This window comes from Globicephala melas, chromosome 6 (assembly GCF_963455315.2).
Source record: "Globicephala melas chromosome 6, mGloMel1.2, whole genome shotgun sequence".
NCBI lineage: Eukaryota > Metazoa > Chordata > Mammalia > Artiodactyla > Delphinidae > Globicephala > Globicephala melas.
Window position 1 is genome coordinate 75,256,508 of NC_083319.1, and position 15,564 is coordinate 75,272,071.

General features: G+C 40.1%; 1 protein-coding gene across 2 annotated transcripts in view; it reads left to right on the forward strand.

Moving 5' to 3' along the window:
- The window catches only part of TEK (TEK receptor tyrosine kinase), a 104,533-nt gene that overhangs the window by 71,408 nt on the left and 17,561 nt on the right, over positions 1-15,564 (forward strand). For both annotated transcript variants that reach the window (XM_060301015.2, XM_030830342.3), the window contains 3 exons: positions 3,624-3,911; positions 5,670-5,969; positions 13,948-14,102. In XM_060301015.2, coding sequence (XP_060156998.1) covers positions 3,624-3,911; positions 5,670-5,969; positions 13,948-14,102 — 743 coding nt within the window. The remainder of the gene's footprint in view (positions 1-3,623; positions 3,912-5,669; positions 5,970-13,947; positions 14,103-15,564) is intronic.

A 15,564-nucleotide genomic window follows, 5' to 3' on the forward strand; every position in this document is an offset into this window, starting at 1 on the left:
GGGATGGTGGTGGAAAGGGGTTTGCTTTTGAATGGGTGGGAAAGTGACAGGAAGGCTAGCAGCTTGGAGCCAAACTGGTCCTTTATTTGGGCTGCACTCCTGGTCTGTCTCCCTGGGGGAGGGAGTCTGCAGCAATCCACCGGGACAGAGAAGGAAGCAGATGACCCTTCAGGAAGGCAGGGACATCCCTTAGGAGTTGGGATTTACTTAGCAGCAACTGTGCTCCGTCTTGGCCCCCGAGTTTTACCACCAGCTTCCTGTTTCCATCTTAAGGGCCCAAGACACGCTCTTGCCGCATATGTACTCCAGAAATCCCAGTTTATTTACTTTCGAAAGTAATTTCTAGTTTTTCGAAGTCATTCACGCACGTAGTGAAAACATCAAATAGAATGAAAGGCTTTTACCTATGGAACAGCAGTTCTGGGCTTCCCTGATGGCGCAGTGGTTAAGAATCCACCTGCCAATGCAGGGATCACAGCTTTGAGCCCTGGTCCTGGAAGATCCCACATGCTGTGGAACAACTAAGCCCGTGCGCCACAACTGCTGAGCCTGCGCTCTAGAGCCTGCAAGCCACAACTACTGAAGCCTGTGTGCCACAAATCCTGAGCCCACGTGCCACATCTCCTGAGCCCACATGCCACAACTACTGAAGCCCATGCACCTAGAGCCCGCGTTCCGCAACAAGAGAAGCCACCACAATGAGAAGCCCACACACCGCAATGAAGAGTAGCTCCCCCCCTCACCGCAACTGGAGAAAGTAGAGTCCCAGAGTGGTTAATAACTTGCCCATGGTAATGCATCAGGTACATTGCCGTACTAGATCTTCAGACTAGATATCTTTTTGTTTCTCCTGCGAGAAGCAAAATATCCAGGTATTTTTTACCTGGGAGTCCAAAGGCACGATGTCCTTATCCCAGTTGATGAGTTTTCCTATTTTTAGTCCATTTACTAAAAGCAGAAGGATATGGAATGATTTAGTGAGAAGCTAGGAAGAACATCAGGCTCTTCTGCAGGGGTTGTGCATCCCTAACAGAGACTCTCCCCTCCACACTCCCCACCTAGGGTTCATCTGACCAGTAGCATCCTTAAAGAACCAAATGAAACTCAGTAGCTACTCTGATGCTTGTAGAAACGTTGCACAAGTAAGGAATGGCTTCCTGGGAACCCACCAGGTAGTAAATACCAAAAATAACACTGGAGACTACATATGACTTAGAGGATAAAGGAATCTCCATGACTGTGTTCCAAGGGGCCCCTCATATGTCATCAGGTTGCTGCTAAAAGGCGAATGGTAGTTAATTCTCTCTTAGAGCGGTGCCGATGAATCAAAAGGGGAAGGCCATAATCTGACTCAGATGGAAAGTATTTATGGAACAGAACATAAAACACTTCACAGACCCGTACTGTGCTGTCTTCAGCTCTCAGAATATGTTCCAGCCAGGATGTATTTAGAGATGTCTTGGAATCTATTTCAAAGTAGTTCTCAGGGGTGGGCGGGAAGGGAATTCTTGAAGGTTCATCTTTTCCCAGCATTTGAATTTTGCTGATGTTTGTTTTTAAATTCATTTGGCAGCTGCACTATTTATAAGTGTGTTGGTTGAGTGATAAAGGCTGGGAAGGCCGGGAGGGGAGGGGAGAGAAGATACTCTGAACACACGGCAGAGAGAAGGCAGGTTGGGAGGGGTGAAGGGTAAGTCATGCTCCCAAAGGGAGGGAAAGGACCATTTATGGGGTTGCTCCTCTGTACCAGGCACAGGCGTAGAAGGTTTACATGTTTGCTGCACACCATCAGTCCTCCCTCTGTCTGCTGTCATCGTAAGCCTATCTACCCACGCCAGGTGGCTTATTTCGGAACTTAAACTTTAGAGAAGAGCAAAAGGAGGTGACATCACCTCTCTCAATTTGCAAAGGTTACGGAGAAAAGACCAATAAGACCTGGAGCATAATGCCCAGCAGGTGGCAGGACCTGATGACTGGTTCTCCCACATCTAAGGGTGGTCAGAACTGACCAGTGAGAGTCCCTCTCCCATTGGGTGGAAACAGACCCTTCCTCTCACCTCTAACCAAGTTTCTCAACCTTTTTATTTTATTTTTTAATTTTTTTAAACTTTTTTTTCATTTTATTGGAATATAGTTGATATACAATGTTGTGTTAGTTTCAGGTGTACAGCAAAGTGATTGTTATACGTATATTCATTCTTTTTCAGATTCTTTATCTTATTGTAATTTTTTAAATGATCATCCTCTAAAGAACTTCTTAGATAGTTTTGTCCTTAAGACAAAATCTCTATTTTGTCTTAATGTCTCTTCTGCCATGGATTGTAATACCACAGATCTGTTTATATATTGTGGCCCTTCATAAACAATTGTCATTATCTAAAATTTTCTCATACCCCAAGAACCAATTTTTACCCCCTTAGGGGCAATAATGTCCCCACCAAGAATGCATGAGTAGAGGATCACTATTCTGTGTTTTGAAAATACTTTATATCTGAAGTTTAAAATATCAATATACTATTATTAACTGAAAATTTACAGATTCCTCCACTGTCCATTGGCCCAATATATTTTATGAAGGAAGGAAGGAAGAGAGAGAGAAAATGTTGACAGAGCCCCTAACACCTTCCAAGCATTTTCACCTTCACTATCTCATTTCTCCTCCTGAGTCTGGAAGATGAGTATTTTCATTTCATGCTACATGTGAACTCGGAGAGGTTATGAATTTTCCCAAGGTCACAAAACTAAAGGGGCATGCTCCTGCCTCTTTGATTTCAAAACCCATATTGTTTCTATTCAATTACCTCTCTGGTAGCCCAGGCTCTTGGGGTCAGAGTTGGCGTGTGGTCAGAGTCAAACCTTGATGTGATCAGAGCAGTGCGAGGCCTGGCCTAGCCATCACAGCGTTGTCATGTCTGAAATTGTCCTTGCTAAGGGGAAGTAACCCTGAAATTGCTTTAAAATATATTACTCAAAATGGGAACAGAAACACTGAACCTACAACCCCAGAACCTTGGCAAATCCAGTGTTTCCATTTTTATCAGTTCCTTCCTTTTTTGCCAGCTGTAGACATGGTTTTTACCAAGTGGTAAGCAGAGTTTTTTCTCGTGTGTTTTAAGTTTTGGAGGGGCTTTTGTACTTTTTCCAATAAACTCTTAATCCCTTGGATGGCTATATCATAATTTATTAAAGCATTTTCCTATTTTGAGCATTTTGGTTTCTTATGATTGTCTGTTATTATAAATAATGTTGTAATGGACATCTTCATGCACCTAGCTTTTCGTTTCCTTTGAGTTGTTTCTTCAGGATAAATCCTTGGTAGTCAGACTATACTCCCAAAGTATATGATCATTTCTAGAGCTCTTGAAAAATATTCCCAAGTTGTCCTTCAAAGGGGTTGTATTCCTGTCTTACAATTACTCAAGCTACATACTAGAATATTTTAAAGCTTTGCTATTCTGGTAGGAAAAAGGAAAAGTATTACATGGCTGCTAGCATGTGTTTCTTTGATAGCTTGTGAAAGTGTATATTATTCTAGGAGCCAGGGTTATCCTATAAAGCTGTCCTTTGGGGCTGTTGTTACCTTCACCCTATATAAAAACAATGATTATTCTGGTTTCTCCTAGGTCTTCCTCCTCCAAGAGGTCTCAGTCTCCTACCAAAAAGTCAGACCACTCTAAATTTGACCTGGCAACCCATATTTCCAAGCTCAGAAGATGACTTTTATGTTGAAGTTGAGAGGAGGTCTGTGCTAATGAATAGTGATCAGCAGAATATTAAAGTGCCAGGCAACCTGACTTCAGTGCTCCTTAACAATTTACAGCCCAGGGAGCAGTACATAGTCCGAGCCAGAGTCAACACCAAGGCCCAGGGGGAATGGAGCGAAAATCTCATCGCTTGGACCCTCAGCGACAGTAAGTACCTCATGATGCCCCAGCCTTGCCTGAATGACACTTGGCTGCTGCCATTAGACTTAGCTCCCGTCACTTCAAGTCCGCTTCTTAGAAACCATAAAAGGTAGTTAGTTGTGAATGGAGGCTCATTAGTGCCCCTCACCAACACATCAAGTCATTTTAGCAACCTGTAATATATACGAACGCTTCATGTGTTTGGATTTGTGATAATTCAGGCAGGACTGTGCTAAAGTTTACCTTTCCTTTCTATAGAGTTACTTATTAAGTAAATTAATAACATGAATAAGGTTTTCTAGGGCTTGTTGAATCTGTTATATGACAGTTTTTAGGATTGTTGCACACAGATGATGATTCATCTAATTCATCTAATCTTAAAAGCCAAAGAACTCTGCTTGAAAAACTCTTCAAAACAGACAATTCTTGGCATTACAGTATATATATATACTTGAGAGTAATATATATTTGAGAGTAATAAAACAACTTTTCTTTCAAAATATTCTTCAGTTCAGGCTTCTCTCAATCTCATATTGGTCATTAAAAATTAGTTGGAACTTCTAGGGTTTCTTTGTAGAATTGAAAGCTTTTTCGTCATGAGCCAGAGAGTTCTATTTTGATTCACTGCATTAGAACTGTCTGTGCATTTTGGAGTCCTTGGAAAGACTAGGTGTTTCTGGGTCACACCAACCCGTCACTTATGCTAGGATCCTGTGGTCTCTTGTCAAATCCCAAAGTCTGAGGTTCTTTTCTGCAGCTGAGTTGCCACCTCCCCAGTAACAGGTGTGTAAACTGGCTCTTGTTTTTCCAGGCACTCTCTTCTTTTATCCATAACATGTGGAAGTCTCAACGGTTTTGTCTGTGTTTAGGGATGTCTTCTTCATCTTTAAAAAATCCTGACATTTAGAAGTTATAGGACAATGCAGAGAATAATACAACAAAAACCTACATTTCTACCACACAGAATTAACAACTCTTAACATTTTGTCATATTTGCTTTCAGCCTTTTTGTGGAAGTAATTCCACAATACAGATATATCAAAATCCTCTTTGACCATCATCCCCAATCTAATTCTCTCCCCCTCTCCCCAGAGACAACCAAAATTATGAGTTTATTATGTATCTTTCCATTTAATGTTGTATACTTTTAATACATTAAGTACATCCATAAGTGTGCACATGCATATATAGTCTCCATCTTGCTTTTTGAATATGTCTGCTAAGTGCTTAACATATTTTCTAACAAGTGCTTAACACGGATAGGCCCTATGGACCAGTGGCTAACTACAGACTAATAGGAATCTTATTTCTTCTACTTGAATCTATTTCTTAAAAGCTGTGTGACCTCAGCCAAGTCACTTAACCTCTCTGAGCCTCAATACTTACAGTGAGATTGTTATGAGGAGTCAATGAGTTACTATATGGAAGGGCCTATATAAATGTCAGCTCTCAACATTTTTCTGTTTTCCTCAGTATCAAAAACAGTGTAATAGCAGTTTGTGGAGTAACAGAATTTCCGAGGTCTTAATTTAGTTTAAGGATGGCAAATATGTGATGTGTGTGTGTTGCCATTTTCCTGTCTGCAGCCACTTTTCAAGTCTGCGTCGAGTCCACTACCAACTGATTGGAGTTACCCTCTGAGATAACACTTACTAGCCATTCATGGTTTATGAGCTGATATTAACTCTCTCTCAGAAGCATAATAATCAAAGAGATGGTAATATATCTTAAGTAATATGTTGTTTGTTTGTTTTAAATTTCTAGTTCTTCCTCCTCAACCAGAAAACATCAAGATTTCCAACATCACAGACTCCTCAGCTGTGATCTCTTGGACAATCCTGGATGGCTATTCTATTTCTTCTATTATCATCCGTTACAAGGTTCAGGGCAAGAATGAAGACCAGCACATTGATGTGAAGATCAAGAATGCCACCATCACCCAGTATCAGCTCAAGGGCCTAGAGCCCCAAACAGCTTACCAGGTGGACATCTTTGCAGAGAACAACATAGGGTCAAGCAATCCAACCTTTTCTCATGAACTGATGACTCTTTCTGAATCTCAAGGTTGGTAGAGTGGACAGGTATTTACATAGAATTATTTCTGGAGAGTATCAGAAAAGCCCCACTGTCTTACGATATTTACCCCATATTCGCATCATGTGACATAATTGGGCTGGTAGGCGTCACCATCTCTAAAGAGGTCCTTGGAATGAAAATGCCCCTTGGAAGGATAACCCGTTGATCTGTTATCTATCATGAAAACTTAGGTGAACTTAGCCCATCAGCACTCCCCATCCAGCAACTGAAGCTCTGAGGGATATGAATGTGATTCCATGCAGAAGGAAAACAGAGGACCCAGCTTAGTGGAGACAGCCCTGCGTGGTGCAGTGGGCGCTCCAGGAACCACACTCCACTCTTACTCAGAACGAACCCTCTTTTAGCTTGGATGACACTATGGTAGTCCAAGTTTTCTTTTACTTTTCAGATCCAGGTTGTGATGTCTCCACATCCACCGTTAACCCCCACTCCAGAGAGAATAAGCCCTTTGAGATAGAGATCGCTCAGAGTGCCAAGCACACGAGGCCCAGTGTTTGAGACTTTTTGAAATTGAAATATAGTTGATGTAATGTACAATATTATGTTAGTTTCAAGAGCACTACATAGTGATTTGACATTTGCATATATTATGAAATGATCACCACAATAAAGCTAGTAACCATCTGTCTCCATACAAAGCGATTACAATAAGATTGACTACATTCCATATGCTGTATATTACATCCCCGTGCCTTATTTATTTCATAACTGGAGGGTTGTACCTCTTCATCCTCTCCAGTGTTTGTGATTGGTAAAACCTGTTGAATGTAATTAGTGAAAGAGGACCCCGGGGGTGGGAAGAACTGCAGCTCCTGGAGAGCCTTCCCTCTGAGGTCTGTCTGAAATTGCACTTCCTTGCCCTCTGTGCTATACAGCTTGTGCAAGGGAATGTAGCTAGAGGGACATTAGAGGGAAATGGTGATTTCTGCAAATTTATAATTCAGACCAGAGTATTTTTACAGAAAATGTTATAGCACTAAAAACTTCTTGGTTCTCTTGGGGCCTACCTAGGGCTTAAGAAATAAAACCAAGCAAGCCCTGTTCTCAGTGCTGATTCTTTGGAACATGTTTGAAATATGCAAGGAATGATGGGTCTGCCAATTATAGAGAATTGTATTCAATAGTTTTCACCTGACACTCTTAATAAATGCATAATTTCAATAGTTACTTGTGTTTTGGTAAAACATGTACAGGCCCTAAATCCAAGTTATAAATAAAACACTAAGAGAAAAATTTTAAGACAAGAGGTAACAAAACTAAACAACCCTCATCATTCCATTTCAGACATCTCTTTATGCACGTATAAAACAGAGATAGAAGGAAAGGTAGCTAATCACAAAAGAATAATTGTTAAAAGATAGGATCATGCTCTACATGCTGTTTCTCATAAAAATACATTGAATTTATCTTTATTTGAATTTAAATAAGGGAAAGAAGTGGAGGGGTTATACCATAGTCTTTAATAGTTTATTTTGACCTGAGCCCAAAACTTAATGGTTTTTCCTCTCTCTCTCTTCTTTCCTTCCTTCTTTCTTTGTCCCATTGGTATCCTCAGGTTTTCTCTATCAGCTTTTTTATTTAACATCTTTATTGTAGTATAATTGCTTTACAATGTTGTGTTAGTTTCTGCTGTATAACAAAGTGAATCAGCTATATGTATATATATATCTCCATATCGCTTCCCTCTTGTGTCTCCCTCCACCCTCCCTATCCCACCCCTCTAGGTGGTCACAAAGCACCAAGCTGATCTCCCTGTGCTATGCAGCTGCTTCCCACTAGCTATCTATTTCATATTTGGTAGTGTATATATGTCAAGGCTACTCTCTCATTTCGCCCCAGCTTACCCTTCCTCCTCCCCATGTCCTCAAGTCCATTCTCTACATCTACATCTTTATTCCTGTCCTGCTCCTAGGTTCATCAAAACAATTTTGTTTTTAGATTCCATATATATGCGTTAGCATACGGTATTTGTTTTTCTCTTTCTGACTTACTTCACTCTGTATGACAGACTCTCGTTTGTTTGTTTTTATGGCTGAGTAATATTCCATTGCATATATGTGCCACATCTTCTTTATCCACTCATCTGTTGATGGACACTTACGTTGCTTCCATGTCCTGGCTATTGTAAATAGTGCTTCAGTGAACATTGTGGTACATGACTCTTTTTGAATTATGGTTTTCTCAGGGTATATGCCCAGTAGTGGGATTGCCAGGTCATATGGTAGTTCTATTTTTCATTTTTTAAGGAACTTGCATACTATTCTCCATAGTGGCTGTATCAATTTACATTCCCATCAACAGTGCAAGAGGGTTCCCTTTTCTCCACACCCTCTCCAGCATTTCTTGTTTCTAGATTTTTTGATGATGGCTATTCTGACCAGTGTGAGGTGATACCTCATTGAAGTTTTGATTTGCATTTCTCTAATGATTAGTGATGTTGAGCATCCTTTCATGTATTTATTGGCAATCTGTATATCTTCTTTGGAGAAATGTCTACTTAGGTCTTCTGCCCATTTTTGGACTGGGTTGTTTGTTTTTTTGATATTGAGCTACATGAACTGCTTGTATATTTTGGAGATGAGTCCTTTGTCAGTTGCTTCATTTGCAAATATTTTCTCCCATTCTGAGGGTTGTCTTTTCGTCTTGTTTATGGTTTCCTTTGCTGTGCAAAAGCTTTGAAGTTTCCTTAGGTCCCATTTGTTTATTTTTGTTTTTATTTCCATTTCTCTAGGAGGTGGGTCAGAAAGGATCTTGCTGTATTTATGTCATGGAGTGTTCTACCTATGTTTTCCTCTAAGAGTTTTATAGTGTCTGGCCTTACATTTAGGTCTTTAATCCATTTTGAGTTTATTTTTGTGTATGGTGTTCTAATTTCATTCTTTTATGTGTACCTGTCCAGTTTTCCCAGTGCCACTTATTGAAGAGGGTATCTTTTCTCCATTTTATACTCTTGCTTCCTTTATTAAAGATAAGGTGACCATATGTGCATGGGTTAATCTCTGGGCTTTCTATCCTGTTCCATTGATCTATATTTCTGTTTTTGTGCCAGTACCATACTGTCTTGATTACTGTAGCTTTGTAGTATAGTCTGAAGTCAGGGAGCCTGATTGCTCCAGCTCCTTTTTTCCTTTCTCAAGATGGCTTTGGCTGTTAGGGGTCTTTTGTGATTACATACAAATTGTGAAATTTTTTGTTCTAGATCTGTGAAAAATGCCATTGGTAGTTTGATAGGGATTGCACTGAATCTGTAGATTGCTTTGGGTAGTATAGTCATTTTCACAATGTTGATTCTTCCAATGAAAGAACATCGTATATCTCTCCATCTGTTTATATCATCTTGAATTTCTTTCATCAGTGTCTTATTGTTTTCTGCATACAGGTCTTCTGTCTTCTTAAGTAGGTTTATTCCTAGTTATTTTATTCTTTTTGTTGCAATGGTAAATGGAAGTGCTTCCTTAATTTCCCTTTCAGATTTTTCATCATTAGTGTATAGGAGTCCAAGAGATTTCTGTGCATTAATTTTGTATCCTGCTACTTTACCAAATTCATTGATTAGCTCTAGTAGTTTTCTGGTAGCATCTTTAGGATTCTCTATGTATAGTATCATGTCATCTGCAAACAGTGACAGCTTTACTTCTTTTCTGATTTGGATTCCTTTAATTTCTTTTTCTTCTTAGATTGCTATGGCTAAAACTTCCAAAACTATGTTGAATAAGAGTGGTGAGAGTGGGCAACCTTGTCTTTTTCCTGATCTTAGTGGAAATGGTTTCAATTTTTCACCATTGAGGACAATATTGGCTGTGGGTTTGTCATATATGGCCTTTATTATGTTGAGGTAGTTTCCCTCTATGCCTACTTTATGGAGAGTTTTTATCATAAATAGGTGTTGAATTTTGTTGAAAGCTTTTTCTGCATCAATTGAGATGATCATATGGTTTTTCTCCTTCAATTTGTTAATATAGTGTATCACATTGATTGATTTGCATATATTGAAGAATCCTTACATTCCTGGGATAAACCCCACTTGATCATGGTGTATGATCCTTTTAATGTGCTGTTGGATTCTGTTTGCTAGTATTTTGTTGAGGAGTTTTGCGTCTATTTTCATCAGTGATATTGGCTTGTAGTTTTCTTTTTTTGTGACATCTTTGTCTGGCTTTGGTATCAGGGTGATGGTGGCCTCATAGAATGAGTTTCAGAGTGTTCCTCCCTCTGCTATATTTTGGAATAGTTTGAGAAGGATAGGTGTTAGCTCTTCTCTAAATGTTTGATAGAATTCACCTGTGAAGCCATCTGGTCCTGGGCATTTGTTTGTTGGAAGATTTTTAATCACAGTTTCAATTTCAGTGCTTGTGATTGGTCTGTTTATATTTTCTATTTCTTCCTGGTTCAGTCTCGGAAGATTGTGCTTTTCTAAGAATTTGTCCATTTCTTCCAGGTTGTCCATTTTATTCACATAGTTGCTTGTAGTAATCTCTCATGATCCTTTGTATTTCTGCAGTGTCAGTTGTTACTTCTTTTTCATTTCTAATTCTGTTGATTTGAGTCTTCTCCCTTTTTTTCTTGATGAGTCTGGCTAATGGTTTATCTATTTTGTTTATCTTCTCAAAGAACCAGCTTTTAGTTTTATTGATCTTTGCTCTCGTTTCCTTCATTTCTTTTTCATTTATTTCTTATCTGATCTTTATGATTTCTTTCCCTCTGCTAACTTTGAGGTTTTTTTGTTCTTCTTTCTCTCATTGCTTTAGTTGTAAGATTAGGTTGTTTATTTGAGATTTTTTTTTTTGTTTCTTCAGGTAGTATTGTATTGCTATAAACTTCCCTCTTAGAACTGCTTTTGCTGCATCCCATAGGTTTTGTGTCATCGTGTTTTCATTGTCATTTGTTTCTAGGTATTTTTTGATTTTCTCTTTGATTTCTTCAGTGATGTCTTGATTATTTAGTAGTGTATTGTTTACCCTCCATATGTTTGTATTTTTTACAGTTTTTTCCCTGTAATTGATATCATAGCGTTTTGGTCAGAAAAGATACTTGATAGGATTTCAGTTTTCTTAAATTTACCAAGGCTCGATTTGTGACCCAAGATATGATCTATCCTGGAGAATGTTCCATGAGCCCTTGAAAAGAAACTGTATTCTGTTTTTTTTGGATTGAATCTCTTATAAATATGAATTAAGTCCATCTTGTCTATGTGTCATTTAAAGCTTGTGTTTCCTTATTTATTTTCATTTTGGATGATCTCTCCATTGGTGAAAGTGGGGTGTTAAAGTCCCCTACTATTATTGTGTGACTGTCCATTTCCCCTTTTATGGCTGTTAGCGTTTGCCTTATGTATTGAGGTGCTCCTATGTTGGATGCATAAATATTTACAATTGTTATATCTTCTTCTTGGATTGATCCCTTGATCATTATGTAGTGTCCTTCTTGGTCTCTTGTAATAGTCTTTATTTTAAAGTCTATTTTGTCTGATATGAGAATTGCTTCTCCGGCTTTCTTTTGATTTCCATTTGCATGGAATATCTTTTTTCATCCCTTCACTTTCAGTCTGTATGTGTCCCTAGGTCTGAAGTAGGTCTCTTGTAGACGGCATACATACGGGTCTTGTTTTTGTATCCATTCAGCCAGTCTATGTCTTTTGGTTGGAGCATTTAATCCATTTACATTTAAGGTAATTATTGATATGTAAGTTCCTATTACCATTTTCTTAATTGTTTTGAGTTTGTTTTTGTAGGTCTTTCCTTCTCTTGCATTTCCTGCCTAGAGAAGTTCCTTTAGCATTTGTTGCAAAGCTGGTTTGCTGGTTCTGAATTCTCTTAGCTTTTGCTTGTCTGCAAAGGTTTTAATTTTTCCATTGAATCTGAATGAGATCCTTGCTGGGTAGAATAATCTTGGTTGTAGGTTTTTCCCTTTCATCACTTTAAATATGTCTTGCCACTCCCTGCTGGCCTGCAGAGTTTCTGCTGAAAGATCAGCTGTTAACCTTATGGGGATTCCCTCGTATGTTATTTGTTGCTTTTCCCTTGTTGCTTTTAATAAGTTTTCTTTGTATTTAACTGTTGATAGTTTGATTAATATGTGTCTTGGCATGTTTCTCCTTGGATTTATCCTGTATGGGACTCTCTGCACATCCTGGATACTTCCTTTCCCATATTAGGGAAGTTTTCAACTGTAATCTTTTCAAATATTTTCTCAGACCCTTTCTTTCTCTCTCCTTCTTCTGGGACCCCTATAATTCAAATGTTGGTGCATTTAATGTTATCCCAGAGGTCTCTGAGACTGTCCTCAATTCTTTTCATTCTTTTTTCTTTATTCTGCTCTGTGGTAGTTATTTCCACTGTTTTATCTTCCAGGTCACTTATTCATTCTTCTGCCTCAGTTATTCTGCTATTGATTCCTTCTAGAGTATTTTTAATTTCATTTATTGTGTTGTTCAGTATTGTTTGTTTGCCCTTTATGTCTTCTAGGTCCTTGTTAAACATTTCTTGTATTTTCTCCATTCTATTTCCAAGATTTGGGATCTTTACTATCAATATTCTGACTTCTTTTTCAGATAGACTGCCTATTTCCTCTTCATTTGTTTGGTCTGTTGGGTTTTTACCTTGCTCCTACATCTGCTGCATATTTCTCTGTCTTCTCATTTTGCTTAACTTACTGTGTTTGGGGTCTCCTTTTCACAGGCTGCAGGTTCGTAGTTCCCTTTTTTTTTGGTGTCTGCCCCCAGTGGGTGAGGTTGGGTCAGTGGCTTGTGTAGGCTTCCTGGTGTAGGGGACTGGTGACTGTGTTCTGGTGGATGAGGCTGGATCTTGTCTTTCTGTTGGGCAGCGCCATGTCCAGCGGTTTGTTTTGTGGTGTCTGTGAACTTATTATGATTTTAGGCAGCCTCTCTGCTAATGGGTTGGGTTGTGTTCCTGTCTTGCTAGTTGTTTGGCATGGGGCGTCCAGCACTGGAGCTTGCTGGCTGTTGGGTGGAGCTGGGTCTTAGTGTTGAGATGGAGATCTCTGGGAGAGCTCTTGTCAATTGATATTATGTGGGGCCGGGCAGTCTCTGGTGGTCCAATGTCCTGAACTCGGCTCTCCCACCTCAGAGGCTCAGGCCTGACACCAGGCCAGAGCACCAAGACCCTGTCAGCCATGTGGCCAGGTATGCGGGGGGTAGTTTCTTGCCTTTTGGGAAGTCTGAGGTCTTCTGCCAGCGTTCAGTAGGTGTTCTGTAGGAGTTGTTCCACATGTAGATGTATTTTTGATGTATTTGTGGGGAGGAAGGTGATCTCTGGGTCTTACTCCTCCACCATCTTGAAGGTCCCCCTGCAATAGGAGCCTCCACTGAAGATGCCAAACTCCACAAAAGCAACAGGTGCAGAGGCTTTTTTTTCAGAGGTTTTGCAGATTGTTGTTTTTTGTTTGTTTTCCTTTGTACTTCGTCTGGTTTCAGTTTTTCACAGGGTGCTTCATGCAGAGGCCTTGCATCCGGCCCTTCAGATCAGAGTGCGTAGTAAGAAAATCTCCATCAGCTCTTTAAAACAAGAAAAAAGCCAAAGCAGACACTATGCTCTTTAGAGTTGCAGAGCTTTAAAGCTTTTCTAGGTGGTTAAATTGTGCAGGGAGGTTTAGTCACTTACCCAAAGTCATAGATCTAATTAGCCATTCTCACTATTGCTCGGTAATGTTCGTCTGCTTGGGCCTGTACTTGGAAGTGAAAGTTGAACAAAGGACAACAATTAGTGATTAGCATGTTGCCATTTTAAAAAAATGCCTTTTGCACATTTCTTTGAACTTAGAACAGCCCTGTGAGTCATCTCCATTGAGTTCCAGAAAATAAACGAGTAGTCCAAGGTCACCTAGCAGGGCTCAGGCTGGGCTCAGGCTGCCATTACACTCCCATTACACTGTGACTTCTCTCTCTACCTAGACTAACCTGCTCCTTCTCCTGTGTTCTCTGGCACAGCCCCAGCAGACCTCGGAGGTGGGAAGATGCTGCTGATCGCCATCCTTGGCTCAGCGGGAATGACCTGCCTGACGGTGTTGTTGGCCTTTCTGATCATGTTGCAGTTGAAGAGGGCAAACGTCCAAAGAAGAATGGCCCAAGCCTTCCAAAACGTGGTATGTCTCATCTTCCTAATAGTAATAAGTGCAAGTCCACATATATGCAGAACCTTCATTTTAAAGATGTGGGTCAAAAATTTTACCTGTAAAGCAAATATTTCCCTTAGGCAAGTTTCAACTTTTCTTTGTCTTCCATTATGAAATGGGAGATAAATAGCATGACTATATGATTTCTTGTCCAAATCAGAACAATTCTAAGAATGAAAAGGTTGCTCTTAATAAGTATGCAGGAGACCAAGCCTAAAGCAGGACTACTGCCCCATCAGAAAGAGAATACAGTCATACTAGTAATAAGTCACCAGCGAGGGTAATCTTGTAATATAAGGAACTGAACATTTTTGGTAATGAAGGGCATAAGGGTAACCAGACCTCAGAGTGATAGGTAATGAAGATTTGCACTAGACCAGTTTTCCCCACATTTCCCTGTTTCCAGTTTCCATTTTGTACCTCTAATATCTCTTTCAATTCTATTATCCCTCCTATATGTATGGATTATATATACGTGTGTATCTCCATTCCTGTGCACCCTTCGGTCTGCAGCCATAGTTCGTGGTGCTTGGCATGGCCTCTTTCTTTCATCTAGGAATTTTGACCAGTAAAAAGTTTAGAAAATCCTACTTTACCTATAGGCACCCTAGTTGAGTCCTTTGCTATACTACAGCCTGAACATTTCTCTAGTTCGTGGTTTCAAGCTCTGTAAAATTAATCTGTACCCAACTTTATTGATTCTGTATATGAAACATTGAGTACAATTACATATTCCAAATGAGGTATACCTTCCTGTACATGAGTCCCTGAGATTCCCTTCAGTACAGAACAAGGGAGGCTCTGTAATCCAACTCCTTGCCAGAGCTGGCTCAACTCAGGCTGTCCCTGTAGAGGAAGGACCAGCAAGGGGGTAGAGAGTGCTAGAGCGCATCATGGTACTGATGCTTTGTCCTGATACCATCAGCAGCCACTGAAACTCAGGAGAAAAGGAGACACCCTGTTGGGTTTTGCTCTAAGCATCAGTCATCTTGGGGCCAGTGTCTGCGCCAGAGTGGGCTTGAGAGATTCTGAGCTTTAGGAAAAGTTGGAGAGAGTGAGTAAGAGCCAAGAATAGACCAAGATGACGCTAGGAAACAAAGCTCTCACAGAGGTTTGTCCTGTGACTGACCCAGATAGGTCTCTGAGCTCTTTTCCAAATCAGAACTCAACACCGGCTCATTCCACAGCAGAGTAGAAACTCAAGTGTGACTAACTCAGGGATGTGCTACTTCGTGGCATACATGCTGTTATCCTCCCCTCCCTCACCTCTGCAGACATAACTAATTGATTGTGGCGTGCTTTGCCACTGAGGCCTGTGATCGTGCCCATGCAGCTCTATAGGCAGCCACTTCATCTGAGTGGGCCTGTTCAATGAACCCTATTTCCGTTTTCATTCTAGAATTGGATACAGTATTTCTTTTTTCACCCAGTG